Raw genomic sequence first — 25,933 nt, 5'->3', positions numbered from 1 at the left:
ATGCTAAAGCGCTCCATAGAGATGAGTAGAACTGCAGCGTTGGGTGACAATTTGTGTGCCACCTGCTGAATGTAGTCATTGGATCGACTGTTATTAAAATATATTTGTTTCCACAGCATTATATTTGACCCTTTCTCGTTCCCACAAAACAGAAAACCCAAATCCACAACAATCTTTTCAGAGTTGTTGCAGCTCCTTAAAGAAGCTAAAGAAGTGTCACTTTTGGATGTACATCTATTCACGCTGTTGCTGAGGGTCCGATAAGAACATCTATGGAAGCTGTCTCTGTCCAAAAGCTAACATAACTGTCTACCAGCACCTCTAAAGCTCACCGATTTAGATTTGATTCCTGGTTTCTTTCATTTGTACGTAAAATTATTAGTAAATCATAAATTTGTGGTTTGACGCGGGGGATGTGCTGGACTTTTTCCATCTCTTTTTGTTGTTACTGTGTGGAAGCCACACAAACAGTAAATAAGGAATAAGTGATCGCCCGTACTTTCACATCTTTAACTATGGCGTTTTGTTTACACTAAATAAATCAGATTATAAATAATGAGTCCTCTAAATAAATAAAACATAATTTTGTCCAATATCAGCGACTGAATCTATGAGGCCTATTAGCTGTGAATTATTAGCCAATAGCTGCTCTTCTGCTCTTATTAAAAAGTTTTTATCCAAGATTTTTATTTTTCATCCACTAAACTTGTCTTGCCAGTGTCTCAATCCATCCACCTCATTATGTGGCCGCCCGAACTGATTAAAGTGAGTTATTTTCCCCATGTAGTTGCACTACAAATGGAGACCTGTTGCAGGCACATACATCATTAAAGAAGTCCGAAGTTGCGGGGGATGCATTATTTATGCGTTCTAGAACAGAGCCCAGAGAAAGTGAGAGTTTGGCTGCAACAAAAGTAATTAAGAAGTGTGAAAAGACGCCTTTCATTAAAGAGCCAGGGAGTGCGGCAGCCCCTGAGATGATGAAACATTTTCTCAGCAGTTAATTGAAACCACAGCGTTTACCTTTAGATTGGAGAAAGGTCAGTGGAGGGGAGGACGATGGGAGAAAGGAGAAGGTGTGATGTGTGATGACTGAGTGTGTGCAGCAGCTTTTGCTTTCTTCTTTCTAAGAGTGGAAGGAAAGAAAACTCCAGTGAAAACTAAAAATCAGCCTTTTCTTGAGGATTCCTCCCGCCTGAAAAAGGAGGTTGAGAGAATGCACACACAGTTGTTGGCCGTCCTGCGAGAAACACTGTGTCTCAAATTAATTATCCTTTACCTGCGTTGAATCCTTCATCTCTTCCCCTTCATCGGCTCTCGTCTCCCTCCGCTGGATTGTCGGAGCGGTGTCACGATGCAGGAGACCGAAAAGTGTCTCACATCGCCGCTGAGCTTGTGGGTGTGTTTTCAATGAGCCGAAGTGGATGAGTACAAGCGCTCTGATCCCCAGCGAAACTAAGGCGTGAATCATTTGACCTTGACAGATGAGGAAGGCAGGCTTTGGCCTTTGTAGCTGTGCGTACAGGCGGCTCAGCTTGTAAACGCTGTTCAAGATGAGTAAAGGTGACTTTACTTGTTGTCTGCAGTGAAGTAAATCTTTAAGCGCATGGCTCCAACCGCACAAGCGCTCATTTCATCAGAGAGGTCAGACTTCAGGGTGAAGTCCAGCGATTCAGTATGTTTTTTTGTTTTTTTTATCCACAAAGCTTTTAATTATACTTTAATACTAACATGGATAGCTGGAAATTAGAGCTGAACTACAAGAAAAGAAGGGGGGGGGAAATCTAAGATTTTGCTGGTGTTTGGTCATAAAGTAAAATGCTGGACAAATAAAAAGGTTATTGACCTGATGATGGCAGTATATGAAAAGGCAGGAGTCATTAAAACGGATCACATACATTTGATCTCTTATTAACTGCACATGTATATCATTGTATGTTCTTTTTGGCTAAATTTTGTTTTGAATTTCTTTTTGTTTTACAGCTGATTTTGTCTTTAATGCTTGAATCTTTTTTCAGTCTATTTGATTGTTTTGGTTATGTTTGATGTTTTACAGCACTTATGTTATATTTAAATGGGCTGTAGAAGTAAAAAATAAATTCAAAAGTTAACTTAATTTGAGATAATAATTTCACAAAAAAATCCATTCAGCAGTTCGAAATAGTTTCACTGCGCAGAGCAAAAAAAACAACCAACGTAATCTCATGGTGGTGCACAATAAAAGTCAATAGGATTCATGGCTGATAAAATTTTCAGATCTGAGTTGTGATTGACAGGTTATTCTCTAACCTTCACACTGTTATAATGAGGGGAAGTTTTAGTATGTGCACATTGTCAGCTTGAAAAATCACCTAAACTCTGATTGCCTTTTACCTCCAGGCCAGCACGTTCCACTAATACATTTTTATATGAAGAAATAATTGGGAAGTTTGTGGGTGAACGCTTCTTTTTCTAGCAGAGCTTATTCCCACCGTGATGAATGCTTGTAGTTTCCAGTGAGGCTGTTTGATTCTGACTGCATTAGGACCTTCTAATTAGTCACGTGACAACAAGGGCCATCTGACGAAGCAGTAAAGGTACTGAGCTTGAAAAGCCTCAGCACTTTCCATGTTTGCTCCTTCTGCTCCCTCCGTTCCTCTTTCTACCTCGCTTCCTAATTCCCATTTCTCTTTGCTCTCTGACACTTCGGTGCTCTCTCTCCCGTCGCTGGGAGATTTATTGTGCTCTCATCGCCTCGCGAACACACATTGAACAATTGAGGAAACAGCAGCGTTTTACGAAGACAACAACTGTGCAACACGTCTCACTGCTTTGTCTTGCAAGCCAAAGCATTTAATTTTCCGGAGAGGTCTTAGCATTGACAAGCAACGCAGGCGCGAGCTGTTATTTCCTTGCATTGTATAACCCTCTTTGATATCAACCCACTGGAGATCTCTATTTGTGTTATAATGAACACTGACTGTTTTGCTGTCAGAGCCGTCGCTGTCTCTGATGCATCGCAGCTCTTGGAGTCAGAGGCTCGATTGAGTTGAGGAAAATTGGATCTACACTTTAGTGTTGTTTGTCTCTGCTGTTGTCACCCCACATGGATGTGAAATATTTCACTTAATGGCCCCGTGGCATGAATCTGACTCTTCTAATCCTCCCTGCGACATCTCTACGGCGCCGAAAGAAAGCAACCGTCTTGCTCGAAGCTTTGATGGACATCCTGCCTCAGTGAGCAAATGTGTCATAGCAGATCAATTTTTCAAGATAAAGCATCTTTGCGTCATCATGCTGGTGCCCAGTCTGCTTTAGAGTAGCACAATACCGGTGTTATGCTGACCTACTCGTCGGGGAGTGCAGCTCTGGGTTGGACTGCTGGCTTGATCAGCAGCAGAACGCATGCTAACATTAGCATCCTTAGGGTGCGATTTAAAAATGCAGATTTTTCTGGTCTAATTTTCAGCAGTTTGACGTCGAGGTTTGCCCATTGATAACTTCACTTTAGGCTTTTATTTCCCTTTTTTTTAACTGATGTTTTTGATTTTTTTTTCTCTTTTTTTTTTTACTGAAATGAAACGGGTGCACAGGAGCGAAATAAATAAATAGTAGTTACTGGACGTAATTAACTACGAACACGTTTGTAGTTTGTTTCCTTCAAGACAACGGTAGAGGAAACGCTGCAATACCGATGGGAGGGAAAGTTTGGCCTGTTCTGCATCTACAGCCAAAGTTGAAGCTGAATGTCATGAATCATTTACTCGACATCCTAAATTCCAAGCAGCAGTATCACGTAGGAGCACTCCCGTTTTCACGCCTGTGGAATTTAACACCCAGATAGTGAGCGCTGACTCCTGGCCTCGCGGACTTCTTGCTCGCTCGGAAAACCTGTTGATCGCAGCAGCAGCGACTCACTTGCCCTTTTGTTCAGAAACAAACACACCACTCAGTTGCCTTCCCTCCCTCCCTCCGTCCCTCCTCCACCTCCGCTTCCTCACTTCCTGCCGCCACATTTCGCAGCGAGCTGAGAGCCCGCGAGCGATTCCGGCGACCTCGCGTCCATCCCGCCCGGGCACGCGGACGAGAATGGCACGTATACAAAGCATGCACTCAAAGCAAAAAAGTATACAACACTTGCATGCACACATGCTCATTCACACATACTTTCTCACTCTCATCTTCTCTGCTATTTCGACACATAGCATGCACTCCACACAGGGTCGGTTCCAGACTGTCTGGCACCATATATCAGTCACTGTGTCTTGTCTGTAGGCTCGGTCGGTACAGTTCCCCTGGCGTTACACCTCCCTTATGCCAAGTATACAGTGTGTAGCGTGTTGCCTTTATACTGGATGCTGACACGTCCAGAGGGAATTCCAACCTGCTCCAAGAAAAGGAGGCCAACATTTCAAGAGGTGTGATGAGTGATCAAATGTTTTTATATTTCTGTTCTCTTTATGTCACAACTGGCAGAGGAGGCCAAGCTAAATTGGACAAAACCAAAAAAGAAATATTGTATTTCAGGAGAATTGTTTGGTTGAATAAAGGATAAATAAATGTTAACAAAACTAAAAGAACCAAAACATAATCAGGCTTCTTAAGTGTTTCTATCTGAACTGTGTATATTATACAGTTTTCTGCACTTAGCACCTTTGCAGAAGTAGCAGCAGGAGATAATTGATGCTTGTCAGTAAAGGCACATGTGTTACGTGTATATTAGTCCTCTTACACAATAGCGCTTTGAGTGTCCTGGGTGGATTGGAAAGCTATCATAAAAAAAAAGTCAAGAGGAAATGCAGCGCACAAAAAAAAGCATTCAAGATAGACTGAAATCAGACAGTTTACAATATATCTAACCTTTAAGCAGTGTTATAGTGAGGTGCATTTTTAGTATGCGCACATTGTCAGCTTGAAAAATCAGCTGAACTCTGATTACCTTTTACCTCCAGGCCAACACGTCCCACTAATACTGTTGTGACATGCATTTTCAACAGATTTAGAAAAAAATGTGTGATTTCCCCGGCGGTTTCAGGATGCATAAGTAAAATCAAATGTCTGCAGATTCAGGTGGTGGCAAGTAATGACAGCTAAAATGATTGCATTAAAGTGACAGAATTCTTCTTTTGACTTCTGCAGTTTTGCGCAATTTTAATCTGACCTCTGACCAGTGTAACTGTGACTTCATTTTTCGACTTAAAACGCAGGTGCCACCACTAGCAGGGTCCACCTAGATTTGCATAAACATAAATCAAAAGCATTCAAATCTGGCTTACAGAGAGGCATGTATGTGGATGAGTGTGAGCAGAAGTGTACTAAATTACATGTAGATATCACCTGGATACAAAACACTCATTGGATACTGGCCCGACCAACAGGTCATTCTCATGGATCTCTATGCTGTTCTTTTCTCTCTCTGCTCTCCCCTCAACCCCAACCGGTCGAGGCAGATGGCCGCCCACCAATGAGCCTGGTTCTGTCGGAGGGTTCCTCCAGTTAAAAGGGAATTTTTCCTTCCTACTGTTGGAAGTTTTTCTTCGAACAAAAAAAGGGAGTTTTTTTTTCCCTCCAAGTCACTCTCATGGCAATTGTTGAATTATTGGGGTCTATTGTATAACGCTCTAAAGTTTTGTTCTAAGGACCTTTCTATGTTAATTGCCCTAAAATAACTTTGTGTTGGGATTTGGCGCTGTATAAATAAACTGAATTGAATTTAATTTGAATTTAACTGTCAGGTGTGAAAGGGACCTCTACTATGGCTCTTGTCAGTTTACAGTAAAAGTCTAAAGTTTTCACAGTACTGTAGATAATTAAGGAACATGCTCAGTCAACAGTGTGGATTCATGCATGTATTTTTCTGCAGAGTATGACGTGATGTTTTTAACTGTGTGCCAACATGTTAAAAGCTCGCCTCAGATGCTAATTGTGAGATTAAATCTGAATGCCGCTCTGCCACTCCAGCTGTTTCCAGTGCCACCGTCCCCTAACCGCGCTCAGCTCCCCACAGCTAACTTGACAGTCCTTTCCGCCAGTCACTTTCTTGCCTTTGTTTTTGATATTAAAACCAAGCACAACACAGAAAAACGACTAATTATATGAATAGCCAATGGCTTGCAGCTGACATTTTAGCTAATGCGGCTCCCCCCTCAGCTCTCCACCTTCTCATGAGCCGTCGCACACAGCCAGTGATGAAAAGGAGTGATAATAAGGCGAAGAGTTTAAAAAAACAAACAAATGAGGTTTGTTAAAGTGGTACCACCTTGTGTTTTGTTAGAAATACAAAGAGGTTTGCATAATAATGCTATTCTCAGGAGGTCTCAGTGGCTGCTCTACACATCATTAGCGGAGTGAAGTCCTTGCAGATTAGAACGTGTTTGTGTGTGTTGACGCATGGTAGCATTTATCCACCTGTGTTTGGTAAAGGATAGTGGGGCGCCTCCAATTCCCAGCACTTCCTCTGTGGCGGTGCATAAACTTAACAGCACTTCCACCCACTAGCACAGCAGCGATCAACTGTTTCTCAACTTTCCTTACCCTTAGAAAGCTCAGTTGCCCCCCTGTCTCCTCCCACGATGATCTATGGGATTGTTAAAAAAAAAGTGCAACATCAGGGTCTTCAGATGATTAACCATGTCATTCGCCTCCCCCATCTCCCCAAACCTGCACTGTCGGAGCCAAGTGGTAATTATGAGACAAGACTTTTTCCAGTAAAGTAGGAGGAAGCGCTGTGAGATTTACTTGCCAATTGGAGCCTTTGTTTGGCCCCGTTTGAGGCACAAGAGCGCTGCTTCCTGTTTCTGCGAGAGACGCTTTAATCTAATTAAAAGCAGATTAATGGCGTGCTGACTGGCATCGCTGGAGCTACAACAGGGGCTTAGTGAAGAGAAAAACGCCACCCCTACAGAATTTGCCACTGTCCTGTTACTGGTAAACAGTAAATGAAATATCGGGTCGTAAACAGTCTAGACTGTTGTAAATAGGAGCGGCTAAATGGACCCTAAGGACCGCCGCCCTCGCGTACTATCGAGGGAGAGTTGGACGCTGGCGAGTGTCCAATCAAACTGTCCCTCCACTGGACATAAAATCAGTCCGAGTGTATATCAGGGCCGCATTATGTTTCATGGTTTTTATTTTAAGCACTAAAATGACGCTTTTATCCGAAGCAACAGAAAGTTTCTGCTCTCCTTGCAAACAAGCGGAAGAGTGGAGAGGCCAAGGTCTCGGAGCTGTTGCAATATATTTCCGTGACGCGACAACAGCCATGAAAGAGATGAGTAGACGAAGAGAAAGCATAAGCAGTCTAAGGAGAAAGATGTAAGCGTCTATTTATGTAAGAGAGCGAGTGGGAAGAGGGCGACATGAAATGCTTTTTGGTGGGGAGTTTTTTCAGCATCCGCAGCCAATCTGTTTGACTGGTCTATAATCACAGGCATTTTGGGATTTTTAATGCACGTTTGATTTGACGATGGGTTCATTTAAGCCGGCGGGGGCAACTCATCTCATCCTCGCTGCCTTTCATTTGACTCTTATAAGCACACACAAATCCTAATTCATACAGCTGTCCACAAGCACAGTCACACACACACACACACGCGTACAAGCTCATTTACGCCCGCAAATACTCTGTCAAACTCTGCCACACACACACACACACACACACACATACACATATGCTCGCACAAAGAACAATGTACTGCGCCCTTGACCATGAGGGTGGTGTTATGATGCTATTAGGGGAGGTGTTGTTTATCAGGGTGTTGCAGGGACAGAAAATATTACATGAAGAAAAATAGACCACGGCATCAGCCACGTGTGTGTGTGCGTGCATGCGTGCGTGCGTACGTGCGTGCGTGCGTGCGTGCTTGTGTGCAGGCAAAGCCGAGGGGGCGCGTTTAAATGAGAGATGGGGGCTGACAAGGACCCAGACACAGGAAATCCCTCCACTGTCAAACACCATCACAGCCGTCATCACGCAGAGCGGATGCAGAGTCTAGCCGGAAACAGAGGGCGCACTTGTTCGAGGGCTGTGGTGGACCAGCCGGGTGGAGTTTAGTTATTTTGATGTGTTCTGAATTAACAACGAGAACAAAATCAGAAGCCATGTATGTTTCCTCAGCATTTTTATTTATGAAAGAAATATTTTACATACAGCTATCGACTGTATATAAAAGTGGAGGTAGCTTCCGCCCCTTAAAAATTACCACCTGAGCACATATGCAGTTAACACTGATACCAAGGGCAGTTACAACGCTATATTAATATTTGAGGAGAATTGGCATAGGAGATATGAAAATATAAAAATACCAAGTTATATATTTGGTTAATGATGTGCTCCTTGGCTCTGGAGCACCACTCAGCTCCTATTCTAAATAGTAAGATGGTTAGTTGGACATGCTGATGCAGCACTCTTCAGGAGTCAATTCACTTGAAAAGAAAAGAATTCACCTTTCAAGCTCCTTAAATGCAGAATATTAGTCTTATTAGTTTATAATGTACACCTCTTTAATATCAAACACCTGCATCTGTGTATTTGTGCTTTATTTGTATTGAATTTGTATTTATTGATACCAAATATTGACGACTATATTGTCGGCAGTTTTAAAAGCAACAAAGAAAGCCAGTGGAACTCCAGTCTCTGTGTGTATGTGTGTGTTTAAGCCTTATTCCTTTCCATCACCCAGACTGCAGGCTCAGCCCCTAATCAGCCTACACCCACCCCCACCCCCCACCCCGCCCCTTTATTCCACATCTGCTTCAGTCCTCTGCTTCTATCTCCAGTCCTCGTTCCAGTCACTGCCATATCTCTATTAACCCACCACCACCACCACCACCACCACACACACACACACACACACACACACACACATACACCAGCAGTCCACAGGATTATCCAGGCTTATTCCCAAAGGCTTGGACACCCCTAACTCCTAACACCCCCCCCCCCCCAACCCCAAACTGCAGAGTCCATCATTTAGCTTGTGCTGCAGTGCATTGTTTTTTGTTCTTATGGTTGATTGTAGATGGCTTTTTTCTTTGCCTTTATATTGCTGTGTTTTTGCCCTGAAATGATATACGTACCTCTGCAGTCTATTTACCAGACAGCTGTCCCATCCACCATGCAACGTTCATAGCTCAAATCCACTCAGTCACGATGTCTTCCTTCTCCCCATCCATCCTTCAGCCTCCGTACTCCTCGTACTTTTACTCCTCTCCTCTCCTTCGCCTGCTGTATTATTCCTTCCCTCCCTGCTCCTCTGCTTTTACTTGTTTGTCACTCTCTCCTCTTTCCCTCTTCCCCTTTCTTTTTCCTGCCTTTCTTTTTTGTCTTTGCTCCCTTTCTCTACCCCCCCATCCTCCTCTCCTCCACCTCTCTGTTTCTCATTCCCCATGTTTTCCTCTTACTTCCCTCCTCACTTCTGTCGATGCACGATCTCCCCGTGAAATCCCTGTCAGACGTGAAGAGGTGGAGCATGTTGGGAATTGACTGTAAGGTGGAATTTGTGGTGAAAGCACGACATCGCCCCGACAACTTAAGCTTGTATTTCAGGCTCTCGGGCTCAGGTGAGCAACCAAAAACTGCCAAAACAGGAAATGGGAAACGCTTTTCGCCCACCCCCAACTCACCCCCTTCCCCATCCCCCCACACTGCTTTCCTCTGTGAGATCCCACACCTCCCCCCTCTCTCTTTATCTTCATCTCTTCCTCTCTCCACCTGTTTCTCCCCCTCTATCTCTTTCTTCTCTGGCAGCCTCTCTCTGTTGCCTGAGTTTTTAGTTTCGTTTGTGTCTGGGTGAGGACGTGACTTGCCTGGGGAAGGAGAGCAGGCACTCAAGGTGATGCTGAGATACACTTGTCTCAGAAAGCAGACACACACACACACACACACACACACACACACACACACACACACACACACACACACACACACACACACACACACACACACACACACACACTCACACACACACGCCTGCCTCTCCACTGCACATTAAAGCATCTGATGGAGCTGCGAGCTGTTAAACATAAACTTACTCTGGGCACAAGCAGGGCTCAGCCACTAGTTGCAGCTCTCTGTGTTGCGTTTTGGCCAGTTGCTGTGAAATTATGGGAACTGCAGTATGGATGCGAACTCGCCCAGTTTCCAATTTAGCTTTCCAGTTTCTATCCTCAGCACATTATCTCTAAATGACATTCATCTTCTAAATGATGCTGTTTGGTGTTTCAGGTGGACTGAAAAGTTGCACTGTCCTTTTTCCTTGTTTTTTTTTTTTTGTTGCTCTTACTGGCCCAACTGTCTCAACTGAACACTGAATGAGCAGATTTGTTAGTGGCGATGGAGAACGGGTTTCCGTAGCAACCCTATTACTACCAGTGTGTACTCTTTGATTTCTGCATATTGTCTACACCAGTAGGTAAAGTAGATTTAGCGTGTGTGCTACTTTTTTGTTGTTGTTTGTTTGTGGTGGTGATTCGGGAGATTTTCAAGAGAGGCAGACGCGAGAAAAGATGGTGGGAGAAGGCAAGACGAGAAACAGGAAAGCTGCAGCTGGAGCCAACAGAGCAGCAGGCTCCTCTGTATCTGTTCTCCATTTGTAACCAAACTACGAGCATAGTCCAGACATGTATCGGCAGCTTGCTGTTGATAGCGAGGCATTTTCTCCATGTGGCAGCTTCATGGCTGTGAGCAGCTGACCAGTGTAAGACTGAAGCTCTTCAGCTGCAGTCACATCAAGTGGGACGGAAGTCAGCAAAGGGAAAGACTTCAATTGATGATGGTCCCTATCATCGGGAAACTCAAGATGGCAGCTGCCAGACTTCTACCTATTCATATGATGGCTACAGTAATCTGTTAGTAGAGACTGAAATCTGTCCAACTACCTACAGTATGTATCTCTCACATGCTTTTTAAAATATTTGTCTTTCTCCTGCTGTCTTATTAAGGAATTTGTTCTGTTCATTTAAGTTTGGTTATTAAGTAAAGTATGATACCAGATTTATTGTACTTTTATTGATTGTAATAGATGACGAAGAAACACCTGACAAGAAGTGGAGGCTGGTTCTAGTGTTTGTTGGTGTGTCTATTTATTTAGTAACAGTTGTTGTCAGCAGCATCAAGCTCCTCAGCTAATCCTCACTGTTTCTGGTTTAACCTTCAGTTAAGCACTGCTACATTCATTTACAGGTTCAATCAAACAAGAACTTCACATGTGTTTAGTTTGAATTCTGGGAGTCTCTAAGTTGTCGCCATCTTGACAGTGTATCACTTAGCTTTACTCCCAGCTAATCTAAAAATGGGCAAAGAGGTGGTGCATGGGTGGCGCTAAGGCAGGACGAATGAGGCCTGGTTGCTGAAACCTGCAGGCAGCTCGCCAACTGTGACGGCACCCACCTGTCACTCAAAGCACCGCCGCCCTTGTTGATGCATAACTTTAAGCCTTAATTTAACGAGGTGAATTATATTAAAATTACCCCCCGTTGTCATGAACGGGGAATTGAACTGTAGAGACCAAAACTGTTTCGTACTAGGCTGTAAACATGTTTATTTCTGCTGTAAAGTTGGGCATGTTAACATGGGGGTCGATGGAAGTTGACGTGTTTTTGGAGCCCGCCTCAAGTGTCCATTTGAGGAACTGCAGTCTTTGGTGCCTCCGTATTGGCTTCATTTTGTAGCCTTTTTTTATGCTTCTTTCCACTCTGGAGATTCCAGCTAACTAACTTTGCTCTATTGTTTAACCAAAAATGAAGCCAAATTTGGAGCTCATATAAATAAGGAAAAAACAGGTGTGTCAAAAGAAATAGTACCCAACTTGCTCATAAAACACTGTTAATTGTTCATAATAACCAGGGTAACATGACCACATTGCAAAACTTGCCTCTCTCATGTGGGCTCAAAATGTGCATAGTCAATACAGCATCATATCGACATAAGGTGTTTGTGCTTTTTGGGTGTTCTGCATTATTTGGCTCCAAGCTGGGCTTTCAGAGAACATTCTGTCTTTCACTGGTAATTCTGACTTGTTATGAACATTCACATTCATATATGTAAGTCAGACACTCGTCATTGCAGTAACTCACATTAATAAGAACATAACATAACAATGATTCTTGAACACTGTAACATGGTGCTAATTGTGAAAAACATGCATGTAAGATGCACTTATTACAATCACGTGAGTGTAATAAGCTACATTTATATATATTTCCCCTGCAGAAGTGTTGTCATACACTAATAATTCAGGACTGAGTGCACAGGGCTAAATACTAAATAATGCATTTTCCCCTCAATCCATTTTGTTATTATGTCCAAATAAAAGTACCAGGATGTATTACATGCAGCTTTTACTTGTGCCTAACATGGAGGTAGCAGCTCTTGGTTACACCATAAAACACAGAAAGAGATTGTACTCTGAGGTACCCTGTGTTTCTGCAACAGGCAATCTGTACTAACTGACAGTTATGTCGAAACATTAGCCGATATTAAATTTGAAAGCCATTTGTTCAATAGCAACTTCTTATGAGAGGCTGTTCTGTACTCAACACAACTGGAAAAGGGACATATCTTGTCAATATGTTTTTCATCCGAAGGGAAATGATATTTCCACCTGACAGAGATTCTAATATAGACTAACACCTTCATCTCAGGCCCCTAAAACACTATTACATTAGCAGGAGTAACACTGGAAACAAACAACCCTAGCATTACCACCGCTGATCCACCGAGAGGCCGGATAGCTCCGAGGCACATTCTTGAGTGAGCCACAGAAAAACCTAATACAACTATGGCTCAAGAGTGAGAAACCCACTGGCTCCGTGTTGCTGTCCAAAGTTCAGGGGTTGTAGCCGGAGAGATGGAACATTTCTAAAGGAAAGTTCTTGGAAGTTCCAGACATTTCATTGTCGGCTCATCAATGGACTTTTGCTGCCGGTGTTGATGTGTCCTCTCTTGACAAAAAGCCCACAGCGGGACTGTTCTGGCCTATCAGCACAGGAAAGAGGAAGTACTCCCTTGTCACTGCAGAGGCAGCTTGCTGCAAAAGGGTCCTATTGTGCTGAATGGAAGGAAACAAGCTTTCATGGACCAGACTTTTGGTAGCGCCGGAGCAGGACCCCTGCAGTGAAATGGCAAAGATTGAGGAAGGGAGTGACAGAAGGGTCTTTGCTGCATATTTCCCTCGTGCCTTGAGTGATATCTTTCCCTTTTAGTCTTCTTTGTCTCTGTCCCCAACCTCCCTTTCCCCCTCTCCTCAACCTCCCCGTCACGCCAGGACATCTTTGTGGCCCAAAAACTGATGGGTAGATGTCCAAGAGATGGGCCAATTGCCACCTTCTCGCCTCTCTTTATCAACATCCAACAAGCCGAGGCCAAACACCATGTGGGTATGCTAATGTGAGCCGCCCCGGGGTTGCCCATAGAGATGCCAATCTGTAGCAGGGCCCAGCCGGCTCACAAGAGGAGAAAATGAAGCTCTGACTCCTGGACCCTGTCAGTCTGAAGGGGTGACCGGAGGGTGAACGGCCTTCGCCGACCAGCAGCCCACTCTTGTCTTGGCTCCTCTCTGCTTCAGGTCTGTCGGGAGAGATGCGGTTCAGACAAGGAATGTGATCCTCCGTCACATGCTCTCCCTCCGGCTTAGTATGAGGACACTCGCATGTTTTAAATCAGCCTCAACCAGTCGCGGGTCGAATTGTGTTTGCAAAAGAGTGTTTGTTTTCGGTGTAACCTACGTGGAGGAGCACATTTTCACAGTGGTTCGCCACAACAGAAACTACTGCGGAGAGAGCAGTGGGAAAAGAATTTGAAAGTCAATTGCATGTACCTTTCTGCAATTTACACCCGGCATTAACATGGAACTCAAATCGAAGCATAATTACATTAACACCTGACATTAAGATGCATCTCCAGCATACAAATGGAATTGAGGTTTGTAATTCCCCAGCGGATATTCAGACTTCAGTGTTTCCTCCTTAGTAATACTTAAGCTTTAGAATAGACAGCAAACATCTATTGTACCCATCCCCAAGGATACTTCCATCCATTCCTACCAAGTATATTACGATCTAAGCTGTTATATTTGCATGCATTCCTCAAAGGAAACCTTAAGTAAAAGCTTGCATCTTTATTTTTGTTTACCCAAACAACAGGTCTGCAGTTGTAATTAAAAATCTTGATCACACAGTGGTGTTTTCTTTCGACAGTGCGAGCGATGTACGCCCGTCTTATGTCGATTAGAAATATAACGTGGCCTATTGAGCTTCTCCAAAGCTGCTGCAGCTGCATTTACAGATGAATTGCATACATAATGGCCCGTCCAAAACTAATCATCCATCATGTATTGGAAAACTGACACTGATTGTAAACTCCATCCGTCTGGTGCTCCTTCAAGCGTGCAGTGAAAAACAACAGCAACAAAACAAAAAAAACTGCAAACTCTGTGTGACTCAAGCCAGACCCGTAGAAGTAATTTCTTAAGCCTCTGCGAACCCTGCCAATTTACTTGTTTTGTTTACGTGGCTCCGCCGCTCACCTTTTGGTTTTTAATGAACCCGAGAGAGTCACGAGCATGATTATATCGGCGGCGTACCACTTTTAATGATGTGCTGCTTTAGCCGCGCCGTGTTTCTGCCCCGCGACGCTCTTCATTAGCACTATAGCACGCTCCCATGTGCCCACGTATGCTTTCATAAAGACACTCTTCCTCAAAAAAAGAGGGCTGGCAGGGGTTAAATGTGCTGGAGTCTCAGATGTGGAGTGAGACCGGAGAGTCAACGACTTCAGGCTTCCCCCACTGGAACGGTCTCATTTATTTATGCAGTCTTTCACAGGAGGGAGAATGTGACCCTGTGGTCAGCGGTGCTCTATAAGCATTTATTTACTCTTTTTTTCTTATTCTGTCTTTCATGTCTTTTTTTTTTTTTCCTTCCACCTGGAGAGACTTAACAATGAGAGTACCAGTAGAGCCGCTTTTCCTACAGAATTTTTATAGGAGTATTATACATTGTAGGGATTTTTATTTTTATTATTTTCTGCTCTTTTCTATTTTCTGCCACTCTGTTTGTCATCCACCATCTCTCTCCTCTCTCCTTTCACAGCACTGTAAAACTTCCCTATGAGTTGTAGAAAGTGATATGGCATCATCCCCTCCTCCCCTCTGTTTCGATGTAAGTGCTCTAAGTGTGTGCGAGCAAAAGGAGCAGTAAATAAACCGTGTAAATGCAGGGAAGGAGACGCCGTACGCGATGCTGGCAGCCCCGGATCGATGAACATCACTTTTTGACATGCGCGGTGTGTTTGTGGACCTGTATCCAGTTCCACCTGAATGCAGCCAACTATCCGAGATCGCTGAGAGAACTGATGCAGCGAGGTGTTTGTCAGAGTGCGTGAATCTGAGAGGGAGAGGCTTCATTATGTTCACGTACATGTATGAATGTGTGTGTGTGTGTGTGTGTGTGTGTGTGTGTGTGTGTGTGTGTGTGTGTGTGTGTGTGTGTGTGTGTGTGTGTGTGTGTGTGTGTGTGTGTGTGTGTGTGTCCGTGTCCCATCGGTTAATCCATTATCCTTTACCAGCCTGTCACTCCGCTACACCTTAATTGCAGCCAATAGCGAAGCCACTTGAACTTGAATGAATGCCGCAGCCCTGCACCGACCATCGCTCAATCACTTCAACTCAACTTTGTTTCTAACCCAGTTTTCATGCACTGCAGCGCCGCAGAGCCCCTTAACTTCAGCGCCTGGGCACTAATTGAGCTTCGCCTCAATTGCAGGAGTTGTCACCATCGTCTCCTGCTTTGAAAAATAACCTGCTGCTCCTCCCCTCTCACCTCATTTAGGGATGAGCTTCCATCTCAGGAGCATTTCCTGCGTGCGTTTCACCGACTCTGCCCGTTGGTGTGTTTGCGCGTGGCAGAGCTGTGTGTGTGTGTGTGTGTGTGTGTGTGTGTGTGTGTGTGTGTGTGTGTGTGTGTGTGTGTGTGTGTGTGTGTGTGTGTGTGTGTGTGTGTGTGTGTGTGTGTGTGTGTCTGTGTGCGTGTGTGTGTGTTTGTGTGCCTGGGTTGTGAATCAGAGCTCAGCAGGAGTCTTGTAAAGAGGCCACAGTCGTGTGTGGGTTTTGCAACGCTAACACACACTCAGTGGTAAAGTAAATGCGTTGGGCTGAACTCACTGGGATCTGGAACTAAAGTACATTTAATGTAATGATTTGGAGATTTTTGTCTATTTTTGTCTTTAACTTGGTTTGTGGTGGAATCTTGTTAACTACATTTACTGAAATACTCTCTGTCGTGGTACATTTTGGAGAATCTTGTAGTTTTAAGGCAATATTGTACTTTTTGTTGTTGTTTTTTTGACATCGAGAGGTAGTAGTTACTTTACAAATTACTTTACTGACGTCCAAAACATGACTACATTATGAAAAACTAATTTAGCTCCTTGACGTGCTGCATTATTAAAATTCTGCTTGCATTTGAATGCATCATTAATAGTAATCCAGGATGAAAATGTCTCATGATATTGCTCAAATCCATACATAACTCTGTCTTCATCATAAGTTATTTTCCTGTCGATATTTAAGCATACATTGATTAAATTTTTTTGGACACACGGGAAACAAGCTGTAAACACCAACTAATTACTTAGACTGACACATTATCATCAATAAATTGATTCAGCGAATCTGTTGTTGTTACACGTTCAGCAGACACAGAGCTACAGAGGTTTGGGGACATGTCCACCTGATGAATTTCAGTCCAATGTCGGCTCTATTTCTACAGTAATTTTGGTTTTAGCTTGACCAGTTAGAGTTCTCTTTGGTAGCTAAAAGCTCCGCTATGTTTCCTAGTTAGTCATTAACTTTATGTGTTGTTTGTTGCTGGGAAGGCAGCGTGCGCTGGGTGTATCAGAGTTTTTTGCTTAAAACAGCTTCCTGCTACTAAAACACAAATGACAGTGAACCGCAGTAGTAAAATTGCAGAGAGAAAACACACAATGAGTAAAAACAACGAGCTGAAAGACGCTAAAACACTTCATCAAGCTGGAGGGAACCGTAGAGTTGGCTGATGAAATTTAGGCAGGTTTGTCACTATGAACAGCCCGACCACAATCAGACTTGCTGTCGAAGTACATTTTCTCCTCGCGTTACTCGCTCTCGTACAGCCGCTCAAGTTAAATATTTTCAACTCGTGCAGACGCGATTCACGTTGTTTTGTGACGGCAGACGCGGATTCAATTCAAAAGGAATAATTTGCTTCCCTTTTGGTCTGAACAGACATTGTCATTTGCTCAATAGTTAATACAAATGTATTGATTATAGCAGCTTTAGTTTTATAGCAAACTCATAACTACAGGATTTGTAATTACATAATCGTGAAATTTGGTATACGACTAGAATCTTAATACTTCACTACTGGTGATAGTTACTGCACCGTGAACTCTGTGCGGTCTAAGTAGCTATATGGTTTAAAAGAAAATGGGGAAAGTTCATTTGCATACACTCCAGCCTGCACCACAGTACGCGTCATGTTTAAGTCCTCTCACCGTGTTTTCAGTCTGTCACAGAATACAGGGCTGCGGGTTGCACCGAGCCGAGGTCACACCGCTCTGACAGCTCATCTCCCTGTCCGAAGTGTAAGTTCGCCCAACGAACTGACAGCTAGCAGGAGACGACTCACGACGACGACAACAACAACAGCATACAGCTGCCAACGGAGCTCGACCTGGCTAGTGCTAATTAGGACGGACCTCGGGGACTCGGTGCTGACATTAAGCCCCTGCTGAGGAGGCTGAGTGAAAGGTCTGGCAGAGTTACTCTCCGACTCAACAGTGAGATAAAGGAATTAGTGTAAAGGCCCTGTGAATTTCCTGGAATTTGTATCCTCCTTTGTGGAACAGTACTCGTCTTCTTCTTCTTTTTTTTGTGCCGAGGCCTTCATTTGTAAAACTCCAATTTCATAAGTTGCTTCAGTTGGTTGCAAGACCAAAACTCCGGCAATTACAAGATGAAGGAGGAAGAAATGTGGATTTACACATTATGTAATAAAAATTAATTAAAAAAAGATGTTTTCATAATAGGAGCAGTTTTGGAGTACAGGCAGTCCTTATGAAGGTTCAACGTGGCTGACATTTTGTGCAGAGAGAATCTGCCTTGGAGATGAAATGTCTGTCAACGGGACTGCCTTGCATGATGGTCTCCAGTTTGCTGAGTGTGCACCTAGCAGGCCCAGAAATATGAGGCGCGTGCAGAATGTTGCTGAGTGTCTGGTTTGGAGGCTCTCCTCTCGCGCGTAAGCCCCCGAGAAAATCTATTCATGTGATTCATGTTTTAGAACATGGTTACAACCCGGCCTCTGACGACTCCTGATTTCTGCTGCTTCTTTAAAAAAAAAAAAAAAACTAAAGATTTCTCAAGCAGCACTTCCAGTAATACTCTGACATTTTGTGGCAGTTCCTCCCACACACACACTTTGGAGGCATGTTCTTGGGGGGGGGGAAATGCCAACAACGATGTTGCTCCGTCTGAATGTGCCAATTTGAGGGTGCACCCGGGCTTTCTGCTTTCTGCTAATTACCGGTGAGAGATGCGGAATTAAAGGCACGAATTTCAGTTCATGTGTTTACCTCTCGAGAACAAAAATGACACTTTGGTCATTAACTGTTTTTGTTTCTTCAACTGAAAAGTAACCCAACAAAAAAGGAAACATTCCTGCTTTTGCACTGTTACAGAAAAGACTCTCTTGTTTGCATTTCATTAAAAGGTACTGATGGCCTCGTGAACCCGTGCACATCAATCAAATGGGGTTACTGTATATGCCTGCCCACATAATACTGGGGTTTTCAAATAGAACCTTTGAAATACTGGCCTTAGAAGACATGGGAAGAAACACTGGCTTCTATTTTCTTTCTTTGGAGCCTTCAGGGATAGAAGGAGGATTTGAAATTGCTTGTGTGCTCTTGTAGAGGATAGGAAGGAAGCTGTATTTTCTGTAAAAGACAATTTTAACCTCCACTTTCAAAAGCATCAGCTAACTTGTGATCTGGACTGCAGAAGTCTGTTAAAGCTTTGGTGTTGTAATAGCTGATTGGGCCCCCCGTTGAAACACTATCACCTCACTTCTGGCTTTGTTTAGACATCTCACTGTAAAGGCATTTACTTTCCACATCAGTAAATGTCATTGGAAATACCGGTTTTGAAGTAGAAGGCTTCTTGGTTGCATTTTCCGTACGCAAACTAAACATCTTAAGATCATTTTACATGAGTGCTTCATAAATCTGATATAACGTAAACCCTGAAAATGTATGTTGTGGTCTACGTTTGCTCTAAAATATAAAAAAATAAAAACAAACTAGACAAGATCTCCTCCCTCCCTTCTGGCAGTATAAAAAATGCAAGACTCCATCCAGAGGTGAGCGGCTCGCTATGACCTTGACAGAGGAAACGTCCTCACGCTCAAATTGCCACCTTTTAATTGAATTGTCTCACGTGTCGTTGGTCCCTTTGTAAAAACTCTCAGCGATGAGCCTGTTTGTGTAAAATAAGAAAAACCTTGGATGAATAAATTTGATTTGATGTGATTCGACGCCTCGTCTCTCCCTGTGCCGGCGCTGTCTAATAGCTGATAATGTAATTACGTTTCCATCAGAGGGAGGCCTAATGATTGACTGTGGTGCAATGTCTTATGTGCTGGTGAGATAAACCTCCCTCTCCAATACTGAGGGTTTGGTCGGGGCTCTCGAATCAATAATTTATCCTTCCTGTGTTCTCCTCGTTTATAACACTAAAGTGTTTTCAGTGGTCGTGCTTTAGTGTTACTAAGTGGAAATGTACCGTGCACTGTTCAAACATTTCTTCATGCAGAAGTTGCAATTTATTGTGGAACAAAATTAACCGTCAGGATTAAAATTTCTATAATTTTTTTTCTCACATTTTTAAAACTGCGATCCAAATTGTGCGCCATTCGACGAGGTTGTCTGCTGCTACCGGAGGAGTTGTGCATTTAAGGCAAACCCAAAGCTTCTTTCCTGTTTTGCTGTGCCAAAAGGAAACTCCCCACGGACCGAGATAAACCTCAGCACTGCACCGCCGGCACCTTCACTCGGGCTGTCCGAGCTGTGTGTCTTAACCAGGCATTCAAACCCGTGCGTTTGTTTCTCTGTATTTCCCTGCAGGCTTTGAGCTGCTGTATCAGCCAGAAGTGGTGCGGCTCTACCTATCGCTGCTGACGGAGAGCCAGAACTACAACACCCTGGAGGCAGCTGCCGGGGCTCTGCAAAACCTCAGCGCTGGACAGTGGACTGTGAGTCCTGGGGTTGGAAGGGTACAACGCAAAAACACAATGTTCTGTCTGAGTTTTGTTCTCACTTACTCGCATTTTGTCCAGTTTCTGTCTTTGTCCTTGACTTTTTAGTAACTGTGTTGCAATGGGAGCTTTAAAACCATGAGTCAGATGGGCTTAAAAGTCAAAAAGACCTGCTTCCAAAGGGTTTCAAACCGCATAGCGACTGTGTGATAAACAAATTTAAAAACAGAAAGACGATTGAACAAATGTAGGCAGCTCAGACAGTAAAATATTTATCAAATTTCCAGATAGTTTGTAGTCAGGCTGCCGACTGTGGCTCAAGGTTGAATTTGTATTCGCTTTGAAAACAGTTTGGTAACTCGGCTCGTTTTAGCGTTTGCGCAGCCCCTCTGAAGGGCGGACCAATCAGCGAGCAGTGTCGGTCGTTAACCACGTTTGTCCCGCCCCTCCTTCCCTATGATTGGACGGCGAAAGTGACGAGCGCAGCGTTATTTTTCAACACTGACCAGAAAAATCTGCTGCTGGCTTTCATTCAAACAATTAAAAAGATAAGCTGTACTCAGAAAAAAATGCTTTGGTGGACAATGGCCGTAATTAGTTGCAGGGGTGGCTGGTCTTTGCTGATTGGTTAAAATTACCCAAAGGCCCAGTAGGATGAATTGACTGCAAGCGATTCCCTTTGGAGCATCGCCACACCTGGATATTCACGCAATAAAATTGGGTCTGATAGTCTGGGTTTGACATTGAGAAAAAGATGAGCTCTGCTTTGACAAAGTTAAATAGCACTGATCGCTCAGAGGCTCGAGTGACGGAAATATACAATATGTTTATGCAGATACATTTGAGTATTTGGTGAACAGGTAATGTGATCAAGCAATTTTATGTTGACCCAATTACACCAACAGGAATTCGAGGCAAGAGATGAAATGTACTGATAACACCTTCCTCAGTCAGGAACCTCTTCCATAGAGGTGGCATTACATTAGATAAGAGTTATATAAGTAATGCACACCACACTCTCATCTGTAGTAGATGTTTGCTTGTGATGATGGATGAGATGAGAATGTCTACAACCAGACATTTATTCCAATTAGAGCGACTGTGGAGCTGCTCACAGGCTGTATGGCTCGCAGGCAGTGGTTGAATTATCAACAGGGAGGGCTGGATGTCAGATGCCAGTTTATGCACAGCACCCCGGGCGAGAGCGGTTACTTATGTTTTTCAGCCGACTGGTTGTATTGAGTCCACGGCAGCATTATCACGAAAGCGCCTCTTCTTACACCCATGTGTCAGGCTGTAAATACATCCACCGGTCCTCCGATTTCATCAGCGGAAACAAGCTGTTGCCACTCTGATGGAAAATAACACGTGAACTCTTTTGATTTTTTGATTTTTTTTTTAAGTTCCCGTGCAGCTCTGAGTGTCACATTTATTAGTGTTGTAAAGTAGTAATTTTCAGCTAAGGTGAGCATTTTGAGGTGAAATCCTTCTTTCCTTCGGGCTGTATTCTCCCTGTTGGAGCTGATCAGGATGCTTGGCCTGGGCTTAGGAACCTGTGGAGCCACTCCCTCATCAGACTGTCACATCTGGTAGCTGGACAAAACATGTCCTGCTCCCTGAGAGGATAGCCGAGCTTCTACTCTGAATCCTCTTCATTCTTTTCTTTCTGTTTAGCACCTCAGGATTAACCTCCTTTACAAGGCTTACTACTGCCACCTGGTGGTCACGCTCTGCCTATTCTCGGCTTAATTACATCTCTTGGGGTATCAGCGCTTAGAAGAGAAACCCTTTTATGTCAAACTTAATGTTTCATGTTACAAAAAAATTTGAAGTAAAATCTACTCTCTCTCTCTCTCTCTCTCTCTCTCTCTCTCTCTCTCTCTCTCTCTCTCTCTCTCTCTCTCTCTCTCTCTCTCTCTCTCTCTCTCTCTCTCTCTCTCTCTCTCTCTCTCTCTCTCTCTCTCTCTCTCTCTCTCTCTCTCTCTCTCTCTCTCTCTCTCTCTCTCTCTCTCTCTCTCTCTCTCTCTCTCTCTCTCTCTCTCTCTCTCTCTCTCTCTCTCTCTCTCTCTCTCTCTCTCTCTCTCTCTCTCTCTCTCTCTCTCTCTCTCTCTCTCTCTCTGATGTTTAAATTAAGACAAATTATATCACATGTCCATTCAGAGCCCCACTGTGTAATGTTAGGAATTAGTCGAGCCTAAGGAGCTGAGATGAGCTGTCTTGTAGTTACTGAGTGAATGATAGAGTGTACAGGGGCATATATAGGTTGTATGTGCAAGCATGAAAGCACATATATTTTTAAAAATGTCCTCTCCACATTGGATCGGTGTCACAAAGGTGACCCGGAGTCCTCCAGGGGCCAGAATAATTTAGATGTGGTCATGCTAGGCAGCTCCCTGGTGGGAATCTGTAGGTCTTAATGAATGTTAGGTTAGGTTTAGGTTAGGTAGTTACTTTATTAATCCCCGAGGGGATTTTTTTTTCGCTACAGCAGCATACAGAAGCAATAAGATAATAATAGAATAATAGAAAAGCAATAAAATAGCAGTAAAAAAATATTAAATATAAAATGCACAGTATATACAGTACATACAGTACAGTATATATCTATATATTATATACAATGTCAAACAGGACGCTGCAGTCTACCTATAAAAAGCAGTCACATCACACCCATCCTTCTGCTCTTCAGTGGTCCAACTACATCCGAGCCACGGTGCGTAAGGAGAAAGGTCTTCCCATCCTGGTGGAGCTGCTGCGCTCCGACTCCGACAAGGTGGTCCGAGCCGTGGCCATCGCCCTGCGCAACCTGTCCATCGATCGCCGCAACAAAGATCTGATCGGTAACAAACCGCACGTTCATTCAGGATTTAAGACTTCAAATTCACCCCAATAGAGTGGATTTGACCAATACAGTAGGAAAGGCCTGACAAAGGTCAATGACCAAAGCAGTTTCTTAATTCTTAAAGATTTGGTTGTATTTTTTTTCTAAGACTTGTCTTAAAACAAGTCACATGTACACTGAAAGATGTATTGATGGTTGTAATTATTCCTCCCTGCTGGCCTTGTTGAGATTCTCTCGGTGATGCAATTCCATTGTAAACATGGGATCCAATGTCCTGTCCTTTCTCTCTGCAAAAATGCACTTTGAGGTTCAGCCACAGCTAAAATGATGCCTCAGCAGACTGAGTTTGTCGAATCAAATGCATCAGTTAGGAAATTTCAGTGCAATATTTCCTTGTTACTGTGCCTCCATCATATGTGAGAAGGAACACACTGTAACACCCAACTGATTTAGGTAACTCAAACTGCTGAGAATGCATTTTTATGTGAAAGAAGTGAACATTTTGTTCTCCAAGTCTGACATTGGAATCACATTAGGATGGGTCTTATTATACTGCAGTTGAAAGTGGCCAAACACTGTGTTTCGTTTACTCAGTACTGTTATGTAAGATACTTGAAAAACCATGAAATTTACCCTTTAAACAATTCTCATCTGTTATGCGTGAGAATCCAACCATTTTTGTTAGATTTGAGATTGTGGACACTGAAGTATTTTCAGAGTTGATCCTATACCAGTACAGCAATCGTAACTTGAGCAATTCTTTTGGATTGAACTCGATGACTTTTCAAATTAAGCCTTCATTTTGTAGAACATTGTTTGTTAAAGAACAAAAACTTCACCTTATAGGAAGTTATGCCATGCGGGACTTGGTGACCAACCTGCCCAGCGGTCAGCAGCGGCCAGCCAAGAACCTGGAGGAGGACACTGTGGTCGCCATCCTCAACACCATCCACGAGATCGTTACCGACAGCTCTGAAAACGCTCGCTCCCTCATCCAGGCCCAGGCCATCGAGAAGCTGGTCGCCATCAACAGGACCAGGTCAGAAATACATCAAACAGGGTACTGTTAATGTCATTAATCTTGATTTATGACTGTTTCTCGGTTGAGAAATAGCATGCTGGTTTATTTGGATCAAATTATGGTTGCAGATTGATTTTGTTGAGGTTGCCAAGTGTTGATTTGACTATTTTTTACACATAGAGCGACCTGATATAACAGATGACGTGTAAGAAGTCAATCCACTTGACAATATTGTATCGGTGTCACGTCTTGACGCTCCAGCGTAGAAATTAAACACTTGTAGTTTAGGCACAAAAAAACCAGGTGGTTAGATTTAGGAGAAGAGTCCCAGTCCCAGTTTGGTTTAGGCACAAAAATGACTTTGTAAAGGTGAAGAAAAGATCATGGTTTGGATTGAAATTCGTCATTTTACTTAAGTAACATTACGTACGTCAGATAAGTTACTAAACATACGTCGTGTAACCTCCATATGTTACGTTATGTTGATCTCCTCGATCGTAGATGCGTAAACTTTTCACGTCTAGGCGAGGCAAAACGTGACACTGACACCTTATCCTCTGGTGGACTGACGGACGTATTACACGCTGCATGGAGAGCCCCAGAAAGCATTTCACAGTTAAAAACTCAGCAGAAGTATTTGCCTTTTAATCAACTGTCTAGAGAATAGTTGTTTTTTTTTCTTGTGTGTGTTTACCATCATAGTGTATACACTGTTAGTTTAATCAGTTTTTATTACTCACAGTGAGCCAAACCGAAACAGCACTCACCGTTGAAACATTCTACATGTAATAATTATAGAATGACCTCGAAAGAAAATTTGCATCATTTTTACATGTGTGTGTTCAGGTTGCTGTTTCCAAGACGTTACCGTGACGTTAACCACTGTGAAATAAAGTGTATCCGTGCCACACCACCCTTTTAATATAAGATCCAGAGCACGTTTCAAAAGGCTCGTCCTCGTGTGGCGATGTATCGATCATATGGAGAGTCCCTCCAACTAGCATGAATATACATCGTTTATTCTCAGACCAAATAGCTGTGTTTCCCCTCAGCCTCGTGAGATTAGCTTTCTTTGAAGTGAGCCCCTCCGCCCCCACCCACATGTAATTAATACTGGTGGCTCTGAGGTAGCTAATGAAAGGAAATGTGCACTCATCTGGCTATGAATTGAAAAGTAGACCCCGAAGCAGCTTGGGGGACTCAACGTCTTTGAATAAAGAGATTGATTGCAGCGCTGCTTTGCTAGCACACCGTGTTGGGGTTAGATGGGGTTTCTGATTTTCAGTTCTCAAGTAGTGTCTTCATTTATTTCCTCCTTTTTTCTTTGTGGCTCTCAGCCAATCAGCACGCGAAACAAAGGCAGCGTCTCACGTGTTGCAGACAGTGTGGAGTTATAAGGACCTGAGGAACACTTTGACTAAGGACGGCTGGAACAAAAGCCACTTCCAGGTACTGAATATAATCTGCATCCGAAGTGTTGTTATTGCAGTTATTTTGATATCCAGACACAAAAAAATATTCTTTAATCATTTTAGATGCATATAATTTTGAGAAGAACCACTTTTCCATGAATGAAGTGCTCCACTAATAGAGTATGTGCATCAAAAAAGTATTAGCAGCTTCATTAGCCACCCCTAAAAAAACATCTCTGGTGACTAAGATTTATATGAACTTGTGTATGAACCAAGCTTTTACTGATATTACATGTTTAAAACATTAAGCCAACATAATTATATTATCATATCTATATTTTAAATGGTAAGAATGATTATCTATTCGATCGTAACTGGCAAATAGGAGAG

At 43.2% G+C, this 25,933-nt stretch overlaps 1 protein-coding gene across 6 annotated transcripts in view; it reads left to right on the top strand.

Annotated features, from left to right (window-relative positions):
* Positions 1–25,933, top strand: part of arvcfb (ARVCF delta catenin family member b) — a 221,081-nt gene that overhangs the window by 183,035 nt on the left and 12,113 nt on the right. For 3 of the 6 annotated variants that reach the window (XM_069701664.1, XM_069701663.1, XM_069701665.1), the window contains 4 exons: positions 20,138–20,286; positions 22,958–23,108; positions 23,957–24,170; positions 25,469–25,580. In XM_069701664.1, the coding sequence (XP_069557765.1) occupies positions 20,138–20,286; positions 22,958–23,108; positions 23,957–24,170; positions 25,469–25,580 (626 nt within the window). The remainder of the gene's footprint in view (positions 1–20,137; positions 20,287–22,957; positions 23,109–23,956; positions 24,171–25,468; positions 25,581–25,933) is intronic. The other 3 variants (XM_069701662.1, XM_069701667.1, XM_069701666.1) reach the window with 1 other exon arrangement.

The sequence above is a fragment of the Brachyistius frenatus genome, unplaced genomic scaffold (genome assembly GCF_029030835.1).
Source record: "Brachyistius frenatus isolate BFR_SWC_R1_liver_20210118 unplaced genomic scaffold, ASM2903083v1 Contig_37, whole genome shotgun sequence".
In the NCBI taxonomy this organism is placed as follows: domain Eukaryota; kingdom Metazoa; phylum Chordata; class Actinopteri; family Embiotocidae; genus Brachyistius; species Brachyistius frenatus.
The sequence above is the reverse complement of the archived record's forward strand: the minus strand, read 5'-3'. Positions and strand labels throughout refer to the sequence as shown.